General features: G+C 44.0%; 1 protein-coding gene across 1 annotated transcript in view; it reads right to left on the bottom strand.

Annotated features, from left to right (window-relative positions):
* Positions 1-13,516, bottom strand: part of CENPQ (centromere protein Q) — a 52,879-nt gene that overhangs the window by 35,296 nt on the left and 4,067 nt on the right. Inside the window, exons 2-4 of the mRNA XM_068255601.1 lie at positions 12,659-12,762; positions 7,904-7,964; positions 48-159 (exon numbers count right to left, since the gene is read on the bottom strand). Of these exons, the coding sequence (XP_068111702.1) occupies positions 48-159; positions 7,904-7,964; positions 12,659-12,748 (263 nt within the window). The 5' untranslated portion in view covers positions 12,749-12,762. The remainder of the gene's footprint in view (positions 1-47; positions 160-7,903; positions 7,965-12,658; positions 12,763-13,516) is intronic.

Below are 13,516 nucleotides of genomic sequence, written 5' to 3'. Positions count from 1 at the left end.
GCTCCAATTTAAAAAAAAAAAAAAAAAAGTTATGATGATGTACTTACAATAAAGCGGTATTCATTAAACTCTCAATGTGTTCCACAACTTCTGCAGACAGATTACTGTGGACTACCTCCTTCGGCACACGAACCAATGTGCCGCCCTCTGCCTCAAAACCTGCATGAAGAATACATATAACAAATAAAAGCACTGGTGAGCACAGCCGGTATAAATGAGCAAATAATTCTGTAGTGTATCCCTGGAAAATATTCTAGAATAAAAAAAAATTATGTACAAGTCAACTCCAATAGTTGACCCTCTTAAAGAGAGAGTTTGAAGCAAGTTTGAAATCATGTTTAAAGCTTTTATTACTGTAAAGCACTATAGATAGTGCTAAACTGCCGCATCCCCACGGCCAAACGAGGGGTTTATACCGGCCAAATCCCCTCTGCAAAATCCGGGGAGCGCTTCCTGATGAAGCAGAGTTTAGGGCTGTAGCTCTGCCTCTTAGCGCGTCAATCCCCGCTGATCGCCGCCTCTCCCCGCCCCTCTCAATCTGCCTTCACAGAGAGGGGCGGGGAGAGGCTGCGATCCGCTGGCAGACTGACGCGCAAGGAGGCAGAGCTGCAGCTCAAAGTTCTGCCTCCATGAGCAGCAAAATCCACGACCAAGAAAATCGTGGATTTTGCAGAGGGGATTTGGCCGGTATAAACCCCTCGTTTGGCCGTGGGGATGCGGCAGTTTAGCACTATCTATAGTGCTTTACAGTAATAAAAGCTTTAGGGCTCTTTCACACTAAGATGTTGCGTTTGATGCGACGTTAAGGTGGCACAACCTGCCCCTAACGCAGCGCATGTAGGTTATGAAATTGGACGTTATTTTGCACTGCGTTGTCTCTTGGTGCGCCGTTTTCGTTGCATACTGATGGAACGAAAACGGCGCATGCGTTACATAAAAAAAAAAAAAAAAAAAAAAAGACTGAGCATGTGCAACACACAATGCAGCAAATGTATTGCTAAACGCACAGCATGCAGCACTTTCTAAATATTGCTACACGTTACACACAACATGTGCACTGTGAATGTCACATAGACTTTGCATTGCTGTGCGTTAGTCTGCGTTGGAACATTTTCTAACGTGCGTCTTTAACGTCGCACTGTGAAAGAGGCCTTCAGAGACTCTTTAAGCTAGAATTTTGTATTGACTCAAGTCTATCCAGCAAAGTTAATGGCTGCATTTAGGGACCAGGAAGAATTAACAGCTGCACTTGGGGATGGGACCAGGAGGGGTTATTTACTGCACTGCATGCAGTACTGCAGCCATTAACCTCCCTGGCGGTAAGCCCAGCTATGTTCAGGCTAGCCGCCTCACAGGGCCCCGGGAGGATTTTTAAAAAATAAAAGTTGCTCTATATACTTCAGCTAGCACTTTGCTAGCTAATTATGTCCCCCAAGTCTCCACCGATTGCCGCCGTAATACGTACCCCCCAGGGATCCCACAATGGTGCAGCCTCCCAATCAGCTTCAGGCTTCGCTATGGGGAGGATCGGGACTGCGCATGACGTCATGTCCAATCGTCGCCATAGCGAGGAGTGAAGCTGGACCATGAAGCTTCGGCTCTCGCGGGATTGTGGAGGGGTAAATATTGCTGGCAGCGATCAGGGGGTTTAGTTGGGTGCCGGGGGGCTTGGGGGACATAATTAGCTAGCGAAGTGCTAGCTGAAGTATATAGAGCAACTTTTATTTTAAGAAAATCCTTCCGCGGACGCAGCCTCTAAAACTGCGTCCCGCCAGGGAGGTTAATCCCTCCAGGCCCCCAAGTGCAGCAATTATTTTCTCCCCTTCCTGCAGCCCAGTATCCCCCCCCCCCCCCCTTTTGCCTTGTAAATTGTTGTGGCCAGGACTTTTAGATGCGTTTTCTTGGCATTTCCTTTATCAAGAAAATATCGCTTATCACTGGGTAAATTACTGCAAATTTGGAATGTCACTAATAGTACACACATTACTCAGTGGGCTCAGTGTTGCTTGTGACTCGTGTATACATTTCTAGACTTATAGTCGAGTATATACAGTAAAAAATAGTTTTGTAATGCAGAGAACACAACTGTAGATCAAGCTAAAGCTGATACAGTAAATGAATGGTTTTCCTATTTCCTTACAAGGAACCACATCTTTTTATATGTATGTGGGGCTTGTTCTCATTCTTCCAACATAAACATTAAAGTGTACAAGTGGTGACATGTGACATGATGAGATAAACATGTGTATAATAACCAGGCTGTTTTACTTATTTCATTTTGCTGCCTGAAAGAGTTAATGTTCAGGCATGCAAGTGACAGCTTCTGTCTTGCTGGTACCTTGTCAGGAATATAGTAAACTTCACTGATAAGCAAAATTACAGTCATAAAAATTTTCCTGGCAGAATTAAACTTGAGAGCAGGGGAGAGATAGTCTTTGAACCACGCTAGGACACTTAATACTCAAACTGAGACAATAAAACGTAGTATGGATACAGAGGTGCTAGAAGGATAAAAAGAACTAAAAACGTTTAAAAAGTGAGGAGGTAGTGGTGGACTTACCTCATCCAGGCAGACACAAGAAAATGCTGATCAATTTTCAGCAAAACAATTTATTTACATACTCCAGTAAAATACAACACGTCTTGCTGGAGTGACCCGCTTCCTCAGGCAATAAGATGGATCATATACAAAAACAGGTCTGGTACTATGCCATGTGCCTCTGTGAAGCTATGCCATGCCCCCTTGCCTGGTGCAGGGGAACGAGTGATTGGAGGAGGACGGCGTGGGACATAACAGCTACAGGGGACTGATAGAAGCCCCAGGTAAGTGTCTGTTCAGGTTTATTGCAGGACTCCACAGAACCCCTTTAGGCCAAACAATGAGGCGCTCATTGTTTGGCTTAACAGATTCCCGTGGCACTGCAATTGGCCTGAGGAAGTAGGCTAAAGGTGGCCACACACCATAAAAATTTTTTAAATATCTGTTCAATTTAAGAATTGCAATCAATTTTTCTGACTGATTGACATTTCAAAAATATGACCAAGGTACCACACACACACATATGTAACATTTTTCCCCCCAATTATGATAAAAAAATGATTGGAAACTGACAAAATTGCTAGGGTGTGTATATTAATAAATTGACAAACACACACACCATACAATCTTTAGAAAGAGAGAAGAAAAATATCTGGCATTCCGGAACGATTAAAATCGAAGAAGGGAAATCTGATCTGATTTTTCAGTCGAATGAAAAAAAGCTTTCGATTTTTTTCGGGAGATCCAATCGGTTTTTTTTTTTTTATCGAATTGCCGTAAAACCGGATCATTTTATTGTATCGTGTGTGGCCACCTTTAGACATGTTGCCAAAGCACAATAAATGTCATCACTGCTATATGAAGTTGTCATTATTAAGGTAAGCCCCTTTTGTTATTTTAGTTGTTTTTAACTTAAAGGGGAACTTCAGCCTCAACAAACATACTGTCATCAAGTTACATTAGTTATGTTAATTAGAATAGATAGGTAATATAATCTCTTACCCACCCTGTTTTAAAAGAACAGGCAAATGTTTGTGATTCATGGGGGCTGCCATCTTTGTCATGGGGGCAGCCATCTTTTTGGTTGAAAGGAGGTGACAGGGAGCAGGCACAAGGTCCTCCAGCACCCAAGGCTGAGACACCAAAGTGCGCCCTTCCATCCCTTCCACCCCAGCCATCACACACTGATTGCTATTAGACTAAGAGGGCCACAGGGCCCACAACCTCCCCAACACCTTAATATCTAGTTATCTGGCTTGCAGTCACTGCTATGTATCCCCTTTTCTTATTTCTTTCTGCTTCATACACAATTAGGAATGACAGCTGAATGAATTGTGCGCCCCCCTCCTACACTGCGCCCTGAGGCTGGAGCCTCTCCAGCCTATGCCTCGGCCCGGCCCTGGGAGCAGGAGACACAGTTCCAAATGTCCTGTGTCCTGATTACACCTGCCAGCTGCACACGCTAGGCTTCAAATGTCAAATTCAAAATGTAAAAAAAAAAAAAAAAAAAAAAAAAAAAAAAAAAAAAAAAAAAAATTGCACCAAAACAGCAGAACCAGAACAACAAAATCAGAAATCCCATCATGCTTTGCACAGCATCAGGGGAAAAAAGCCTGGGCACTTTTCTTCTGTGCAGCTAAAAATGAGGCTTGTATAAGAGAAACAAAGTTCTAATGCTGTGAAACTGTTAAAGAAACACCAGGCCTTCTCAGTGCTGCTGAGTCGATTTTTAGTCCGGAGGTTCACTTTAACCACCCTGGCGTTCTATTGATTTCGCCAGGGTGGCTGCACAGCAGTAATTTTTTTTTTAAATCATGTAGCTAGCCTAGCTACATGATTCCCCCCTCCCACTCCTCCGATCGTCGCCGGCGCGCTTGCCCATAAGGAAATCCCGTTCTGAACGGGATTTCCTTTAGGGCTTCCCCTAACGGAATGACGTCATCGACGTCGTGACATCAGAGGGAATCCCGATCCACCCCTCAGCGCTGCCTGGCACTGATTGGCCAGGCTGCGTAGGGGTCTGCAGGGGGGGTAGCGGCGGATCGGCGGCGATCGTCTCCAACACGCAGCAAGCAAAGTGCTTGCTGCGTGTTTAAAAAAAAAAAAATCATCTATATCGGCCCAGTGGGGCCTGAGCGGCGCCCTCCGGCGGTCATGGACGAGCTGAGCTCGTCATTACCGCCAAGGAGGTTAATATACTTCTGGGTGCCTTTTACCCAGTAGTGCTTTTCACCCTCCTTTTGGGTGGTGCCATTGGCCCTGTCGCTCCGCCACATCTGGTACCAGTCGTGTTGTTCGCAAGAGAGCGACCATGTCCATGTCTCTCTGGACACCCTAGTGGAGTCTGATTTGTACATCTCCACCTGCCACAACTGGTTGGTTTCCTATCATGCAACCTACAGTGGGTTGCAGAAGTAGTCGGCCCCCTTGAAGTTTTCCACATTTTGTCACATTATTGCCACAAACATGCATCAATTTTGTTGGAATTTCACGTGAAAGATCAATACAAAGTGGTGTACATGTGAGAAGTGGATCGAAAATCATACATCATTCCAAACATTTTTTACAAATAAATAACTGCAAAGTGGGGTGTGCGTAATTATTCGGCCCCCTGAGTCAATACTTTGTAGAACCACCTTTTGCTGCAATTACAGCTGCCAGTCTTTTAAGGCATGTCTCTACCAGCTTTGCACATCTAGAGACTGAAATCCTTGCCCATTCTTCTTTGCAAAACAGCTCCAGCTCAGTCAGATTAGATGGACTGCGTTTGTGAACAGCAGTTTTCAGATCTTGCCACAGATTCTCGATTGGATTTAGATCTGGACTTTGACTGGGCCATTCTAACACATAGATATGTTTTGTTTTAAACCATTCCATTGTTGCCCTGGCTTTATGTTTAGGGTCATTGTCCTGCTGGAAAGTGAACCTCCGCCCCAGTCTCAAGTCTTTTGCAGTCTCCAAGAGGTTTTCTTCCAAGTTTGCCCTGTATTTGGCTCCATCCATCTTCCCATCAACTCTGACCAGCTTCCCTGTCCCTGCTGAAGAGATGCACCCCCCGAGCATGATGCTGCCACCACCATATTTGACAGTGGGGATGGTGTGTTCAGAGTGATGTGCAGTGTTAGTTTTCCGCCACAAATAGCGTTTTGCATTTTGGCCTAAAAGTTCCATTTTGGTCTCATCTGACCAGAGCACCTTCTTCCACATGGTTGCTGTGTCCCCCACATGGCTTGTGGCAAACTGCAAACGGGACTTCTTATGCTTTCTGTTAACAATGCCTTTCTTCTTGCCACTCTTCCATAAAGGCCAACTTTGTACAGTGCATGACTAATAGTTGTCCTATGGACAGAGTCTCCCACCTGAGCTGTAGATCTCTGCAGCTTGTCCAGAGTCACCATGGGCCTCTTGACTGCATTTCTGATCAGCACTCTCCTTGTTCGGCCTGTGAGTTTAGGTGGATGGCCTTGTCTTGGTAGGTTTATAGCTGTGCCATACTCCTTCCATTTCTGAATGATCGCTTGAACAGTGCTTCGTGGGATGTTCAAGGCTTTGGAAATCTTTTTGTAGCCTAAGCCTGCTTTAAATTTCTCAATAACTTGATCCCTGACCTGTCTGGTGTGTTCTTTGGACTTCACGGTGTTGTTGCTCCCAATATTCTCTTAGACAACCTCTGAGGCCGTCACAGAGCAGCTGTATTTGTACTGACAATAGATTACACACAGGTGCACTCTATTTAGTCATTAGCACTCATCAGGCAATGTCTATAGGCAACTGACTGCACTCAGATCAAAGGGGGCCGAATAATTATGCACACCCCACTTTGCAGTTATTTATTTGTAAAAAAATGTTTGGAATCATGTATGATTTTCGTTCCACTTCTCACGTGTACACGGCTTTGTGTTGGTCTTTCATGTGGAATTCCAATAAAATTGATTTATGTTTGTGGCAGTAATATGACAAAATGTGGAAAACTTCAAGGGGGCTGAATACTTTTGCAAGCCACTGCACCTTTGTGAATACCTTATTTCTTTACCATACTCTGCTCAATATTGTGTTGACTTAAGGTAAGTTACCCCCTCTCTCTGTGATATACATCTTTAACCACTTTGTCCTCCTTGACGTATAAAAATGTCAAGGAGGACATGCGCGCTCCCGCGGCCAATCGCGCGTGTGCACGCGCACTCCCAGCCACGGATTCGGTAGCCCAGGAATCAATGTATCGGGCTATGGTGCCCGATCACTGATTCCTCTCCCCCGCTGAAAAAGCAACAGCTTCTCTCGGAAGCTACGCTTTTTCTGAAGCTATGTCCCTCTAAGCGTACATTGTACGCTTAGAGTGACGTCATGTAAACAAACTCAAGATTGCCATCTTGTGGCCAAAAAGTAAAACTACATCTAAAAGTAAAAACATTACAATACACAAATATTTCCCCAAATAAAACACTATTTATATCCCACCCTCCAAAAAATGCCCACATAAAATGTTTAATAAAAAATAACAAAAACATTACTATAAAAAAAACAAAAAAACAAAAAAAAAAACCACAAATATTTACCTAAGGGTCTAAACTTTTTAAATATCTATGTAAAGATGAAATATATTTCTCTTTTTTTTTTTTATAAGCTTGTAAATAGTGATGGATGCAAAACGGAAAAATGCTCTTTTATTTCCAAATAAAATATTGTTGCGATACATTGTGATAGGGACATAATTTAAACGGTGGAATAACCGTGTCAAATGGGCAAATACAATACGTGGGTTTTAATTATGGAGGCCGGTATTATTTTAAAACTATAATGGCTGAAAACTGACAAATAATGAATTTTTTCATTTCTTTTCTTATTCTTACTGTTAAAATGCATTTACAGTAAGGTAGCTCTTTGCAAAATGTACCCCCCCCCCCCCCCCCAAAGAAAGCCTAATTGGTGGCGGAAAAAACAAGATATAGATCAGTTCATTGTGATAAGTAGTGATAAAGTTATAGGCTAATGAATGGGAGGTGAACATTGCTCGAATGCATAAAGTGAAAACGACAGAGCTTAAGTGGTTAAGCATTTTTTTATTTTTAGAAACTCTTTATATTCCCAGTAGTGCATTAGACTTTCTCCAGGTTTTACCCCTATCCTCTTTAAATAATGGACACTTTTTTATGTCTACCAAGGGCTGGGGCAAACAGCCTGATATTGCAGCAAGAGATCATGTATTTCAGGATTAAGCAAATTGGATGTTTGTCCCCTCTCACAATGCCAACAGCTGAGGCTGCCTCTCCAGAGCCATAAATCACAATTCTATTAAGAAGGAGACCTTATTTAGTACAATTATTTGCAGAAGGCAAGTAAGAAAATAGGAAAGGTTCATCATACATTGCCTTTTACTGGCAGTAGCTTTCTGGTCACTGGCGAGCCTTTTCTTGCGCTTTGTGGCCTGCAAGCATAAAGAAATCGATACAGTAATTTGTTAATCTAAGTCATTTACATAAAAATTATTTTTACATGCAATTCAGTGCAATCTGCATCCCTCTGTAGAATTATTACTTAACAGTTTTCAGTTACAGTATTTTCGGGATGTGTGGGTGTGGGGGTGTGTGTGAGTGAGTGAGTGTGTCAGTGTCATTCTGGCGTATTTGCAGCTTACAAACCACACTCTGTATTTTAAACCTTAAAACAAAGCAAAGCTAATGACCCTTTGAACTTTCCTGCAGTGAAAATATCTCAACCTGTCTCTCAGGATTGTCTTCAACCCAAGTTGGGTCAAAGAGCTCAGAGAAGCCATTTTGCATAGTTAACATCTCTGAGCAGCGCATGTGTGATGTCGCGCAGTGGGCGTGAGAGCGCCGCGATCTATGGGATCGGCGTAAAGGGGGGGGGGGTGCAATCAGCGTCTCTGGGATTTGGTAAATTATTCACAGGTTGGGCATAGGCTGAGGCAATAGTTATCAGCTGCCTTAGATGACTTAAGTCAGGCGTGTTTACGAGGTTACACCAAGTGTGTTAGGGCTTTGTTTGGAGAGGGATTTCTGTGTTTTAGTGTTAAGGCAGCCATATATCTAGCGATCATGGGCAGATTCAACCAAGAGACAAATCTCTCCATTATAGCAGAAGTCCCCAACCACCGGTCCAATACTGGTCCGCGGGCCTGGCCTCTCTCTCTGTATGCATTCATGCACAGCAGCAGGCAAGCACAACATCACAAGGTGGCGCTGTACTCAGTCATCTGTCAGGACTAAACGAAGTACACTGTAGAACATGTGATGAAGTAAGAAGAGCACGGTGCCACTTGGTGATGCTGTGCTGCATGCACGTATACAGAGAGTGGTCAGCCAGATAAACAGGCATACTGCAGGTCCAGAGCCCTGTGCAGCCCTGCCACAGTCTCAGCACCAGCAGCCAGAGGAGCATTTCCATGAGCTGCTACACCCCTCCCAAGCCTACTCATCTGGACTTGATCACCTCCAGCCTCAGAAGCCTCACCGTGTCCCAGCCCAGAAGCTGCCCAAGTGCAGGATGCACACTGTCAAAACCACCTGTACCTGTACCCCCCCCCCCCCCAGCAAAACTCCCCCTTCACATCCAAACCCCATGACTACCCACCCTCCCGCTCCATCCATCCCACCGGTCCCCAGGAGACATTTCATACTGTAAAGCGGTCCTTGGACCAAAAGAGACCCCTGCATTATAGAATCTGATTAGAGAGAAATCAGTTGGCTGCCCATACACCACAGGCCAATTCCTGAACAATTTCATGCTAAAATCAATCCGGAATTGGCCTTGTGATGTCGCATCCTACTGCCTCGCTGCTGTCCCCCTAATGTTAAATGTCCCCCCCAGTACCCAGTGTACTCTACACATTACCTGTCTGTGGCCTCCGTTTGTACCCCGCTGGCTCTGGGCACACTCTGTTCTCCATACACGCGCACCACGTGGTTGTCTAGTGACGTGGCCGTGTGTGACATCTGACTTCACACGCACACCCTTACTAGGCAATCATGTGGGGCACGCGTGTATTATTATTATTATTTTTTTAATTTATATAGCGCCAACATATTCCGCAGCGCTTTGTATGGAGAGCATAGTGCGCCCGAGGCCAGTGAACAGGTAATGTATAACTTACACTGGGCACCGAGCGAACATTTAATATTAGGGGGGGACAGCGCCAGGGTTTTCATTGCGTTCGTCCCAAAATTGCACACCATTACCCCCGCACACCCGATCGAGCAAGTCAGCCCTACATCTTACAGCATGTGCGATTGACTTATGCAACCAATTTCATCACAAAATTGGTTGCGTAGTCGGTCAGGCATGCACGTGGCGGCACTGGTTTTCCTCTGAATCAATTATGATAATCTAATCAGACTGTCGAGCGGCTGCCAAGTCGCCTGATGTATGGCTACCTTTAGGCAGTAACAGATAGGGAGTGTGTGCTAGCTAGGTAGAGCCTCTGATCTACAGTGAGAGTGTAAAAAGAGTGTTCCCACTGTTAGGGCCTTTTTCCACTAGCCTGCGATTTGCTTCTGATCGCAAATCGCAAGGTACATTAAACTAATGGAAACTGCAGCAGCATTTTCCATTAGTGCGATCCGATTGCGATGCGATTTTGGTCAAAGCGCAATCGTCGTCCTGCCGCGTTTTGTATGCGATTGAGCTGGACTATAATGAATATAGTAGCTCAATCGCAATCGCATGGTGGAAATTGAAACGCGATTGCGATCGCAATCACATTTCATAGTGGAAAAGAGCCCTTAGGGTGCTCTGCCCAAACTAAACACAAAAACTGCTGCTGTTATGCTTATCAGTGTTCCCACCGTCAGGTAAGCCTGGTTACACATTACTGGGGGAGGGGTCTGGCTACCTATATTTTACTGGGTGGAGGTGGGAGAGGTCTGGCTTATTATATTTCACACGGAAATAGAACTACAAAATGCATTATTGCAGCATATACAGTTTTATCATTGCAATGTCTATTTTCACACTTGTGCTTTGTGATGGACAAGGAACAATCTGAAAGGTGAAGAGATCGCAAGCAATGAGACACATACATCTACGTAACAGATGTAATTACGCAATGCGGAATTGCGAAAAAAAAAAAATTAGGAGAAATTGCATAACTGACACATTACGATCACCACTAGATATAAAGTCGCAAGGTTCTCTGACCAGTACTGTTGCACAAAACAGGAAAGGTCTAACCCTTGGTTACTGACATACATGAGAAGTTATGGCTTTACAAGTTCTGTGGAGAGTATAATCTCTCTGCTATTGCAATGTCAAGGTCTTTAGTTACTTGACCTATCATTTGTGTCATCTGCAATGGAAAGGAGTGGCAGATAACAGGGCTGTGGAGTCGGTACAAAAATCCACCGACTCCTCAGGTTAGGAATATGTATCTGACTTTAAAAATACGGGGACTGCTTTATTGAGGTAGTACAAGTAACTCGTTTTTGATTTTGTGGACTAAGCAGAGCCATTATTGTACATATAAATTATATGAGAAATTGAACATATATTTTCTATTTTAATTACAGTTTAAATTTATTAGGAGTCGGAGTCAGAGTCAGTGCATTTTTCCCCCGACTCCAGGTACCCAAAAATTGCTCCAACTCCGACTCCTCGACTGACTCCACAGCCCTGGAAGATAAGACGCAAATGTTTGCAGTAGGCCTCTCATAAGCACACTATACTGACTAACTGGCTGGGAAAACTGAATCCTGGTTTAAAGTACACCGCTCAAACATGTGCACAGCTGATTGAAACAGGATGCCAGGGAAAGTAAGCTCCTATAATTCTATATCACAGTCCGCACAGCCAGCACGGGAATGGAGGGGGAGGGGGGGGGGGGGGGAGCCGCCGTTGTCACTTAATTTTAAACAATACAAGGAGTGTAAAAATAAAAAAATAAAAATGACATCTAAATCTCAGGACACATCAATTGGATACTGGCTACAATGGGAAACACCATAGACTACATTTGCAGCATGCGTAGTGCTTAATTTGGGTGAAAGTTCAGCTAATAGACAATCTTTAGATCAACTGCGGCGGGGTGATAATTGGCACCAGAGTTCAGCTGTTACATAGCTGAACTCTGGAATGACTGTGGCGCTCATATATCCGGGTAACGGTATTGGCCATTTGTATAGTCGACTACTGCGACTTGCAAAGTAAACATGCCTAATGCTGCCCCGACCCGCCAAAACACACACTATGGCCTGGTGCACACCAAAAACCGCTAACAGATCCGCAAAATGCTAGCAGATTTTGAAACGCTTTTTCTTCTTTTTCTGTAGCGTTTCAGCTAGCGTTTTGCGGTTTTGTGTAGCAGTTCTGGTGTAGTAGATTTCATGTATTGTTACAGTAAAGCTGTTACTGAACAGCTACTGTAACAAAAAATGTCTGGCAAACCGCTCTGAAGTGCCGTTTTTCAGAGCGGTTTGCGGTTTTCCTATACTTAACATTGAGGCAGAAATGCATCCGCAATCCAAAATCTGCAGCAGCCCGGGAGTATGCGGTTCTGCAAAACGCCTCCCGCTCTGGTGTGCACCAGCCCATTGAAATACATTACCCAAGCGGATCCGCTCCCGCAAGCGGATCGCAAACTGCAGCCGAAATGCTCTGGTGTGCACTAGGCCATACAGTAGTAGTTCAAGGAGCTACTAAAAATTTGATTTTTATGATGACAATCCCGCTTTGAAACACAAGAAGCGCTTCCTTCTTATCTTTCCATGGTTAGCTAGTGAAAGTCATGTCCAGAACTCATGGAGAAGCATGTGATCAGTTTGGTCAGGTGACGGATATGCAAGTCTGTAATCTACCAGTCATGATCATAGCAAATCTGAGCTTTGCAAATCCCATCAGCTGATCAGACAAATTGCATACCCCTCCCATGTGTTCTCCTAGACATGACCATTACTTGTACTCCAGTCCTTTGTGCCCTCACATCTCAGCAAACTCAGTGTTTCATTTCCCCATGGTATATTAGTTTTCTTTGTACTTCATACACTTATCAGCTTGTCCTCCCTGACTTGTACTGTATCCTGATGGGCACTAGTTTCCTAGTGGCAAATTTAGATTTACATCTGTAGGAAATCTTTATAACATTACACACCGAGTTAGAATGTTACTTACCAGCTTCTTTCTGTCGTCTGTTTTCAAAACTGATGATCTGGTGGTTGCCGATTTAGCGGCTTTACTTTTTGAGGCAAATCTGTTCTTCATGGAGACTGAGTGACCTAAAAGACAGATGCATTTTACTATTAATTGATATGGCTCTTACAAGGTACATCAATATGTACACTCAGCACAAGTGCAGTGCAAACATGATGAGTTGGTACAGCAGTTTGTGTACACAGGCTCTACAGGTATGTGAATGCACTAGGCCAGTCTTTAAAGGCTGAGATCCTTATACATTTTTGGAAATGTGTGGATCATCCAGAAGAACACATTTACTATTTATCTGTCCATCTTAAACACTGGCATGGATATGGCCCTTGAGGAATGGAGTTGGGCATCCTTGCACTAGGTTAAACTCAGGCAATAAATACAGCTTCAGGCCACAACCTGGCATGTGTGCAGGAGCCCCCGTAAAGTGAGCAAGCCCAGTGGGCACAGTCCTCCCACACCCCCTGCAAGCCAGATGTCACAAACACACATCATCCCTTTACCAAGGCACCTGAGCCTTGGCCCTGACGCCAGGGTTGTGGAGTTGAAGTCGAGGAGTTGGAGCAATTTTTGAATCAGGAAAAAAAAAGGCACAGACTCCTTATAAAGTTAAACAGGAATTAAAACAGAAAATAAATAAAATAAATAAAAAAATAACACACAATCATCTACTTGCCCTACCTGATATCAGATAAGGTCTATTCTATACAGATATCTAATCTATCACTTGCCTTACCTGCTCAATGCAGTAAAATGCTAATACAGGCTTGTTAACATGCTTTCGCCACAAACCAATCACCCAAAATGATCTCCCAAATGACAGGC

Source organism: Hyperolius riggenbachi, chromosome 10 (assembly GCF_040937935.1).
Source record: "Hyperolius riggenbachi isolate aHypRig1 chromosome 10, aHypRig1.pri, whole genome shotgun sequence".
NCBI classification, from domain to species: Eukaryota; Metazoa; Chordata; class Amphibia; order Anura; family Hyperoliidae; genus Hyperolius; species Hyperolius riggenbachi.
The sequence above is the reverse complement of the archived record's forward strand: the minus strand, read 5'-3'. Positions and strand labels throughout refer to the sequence as shown.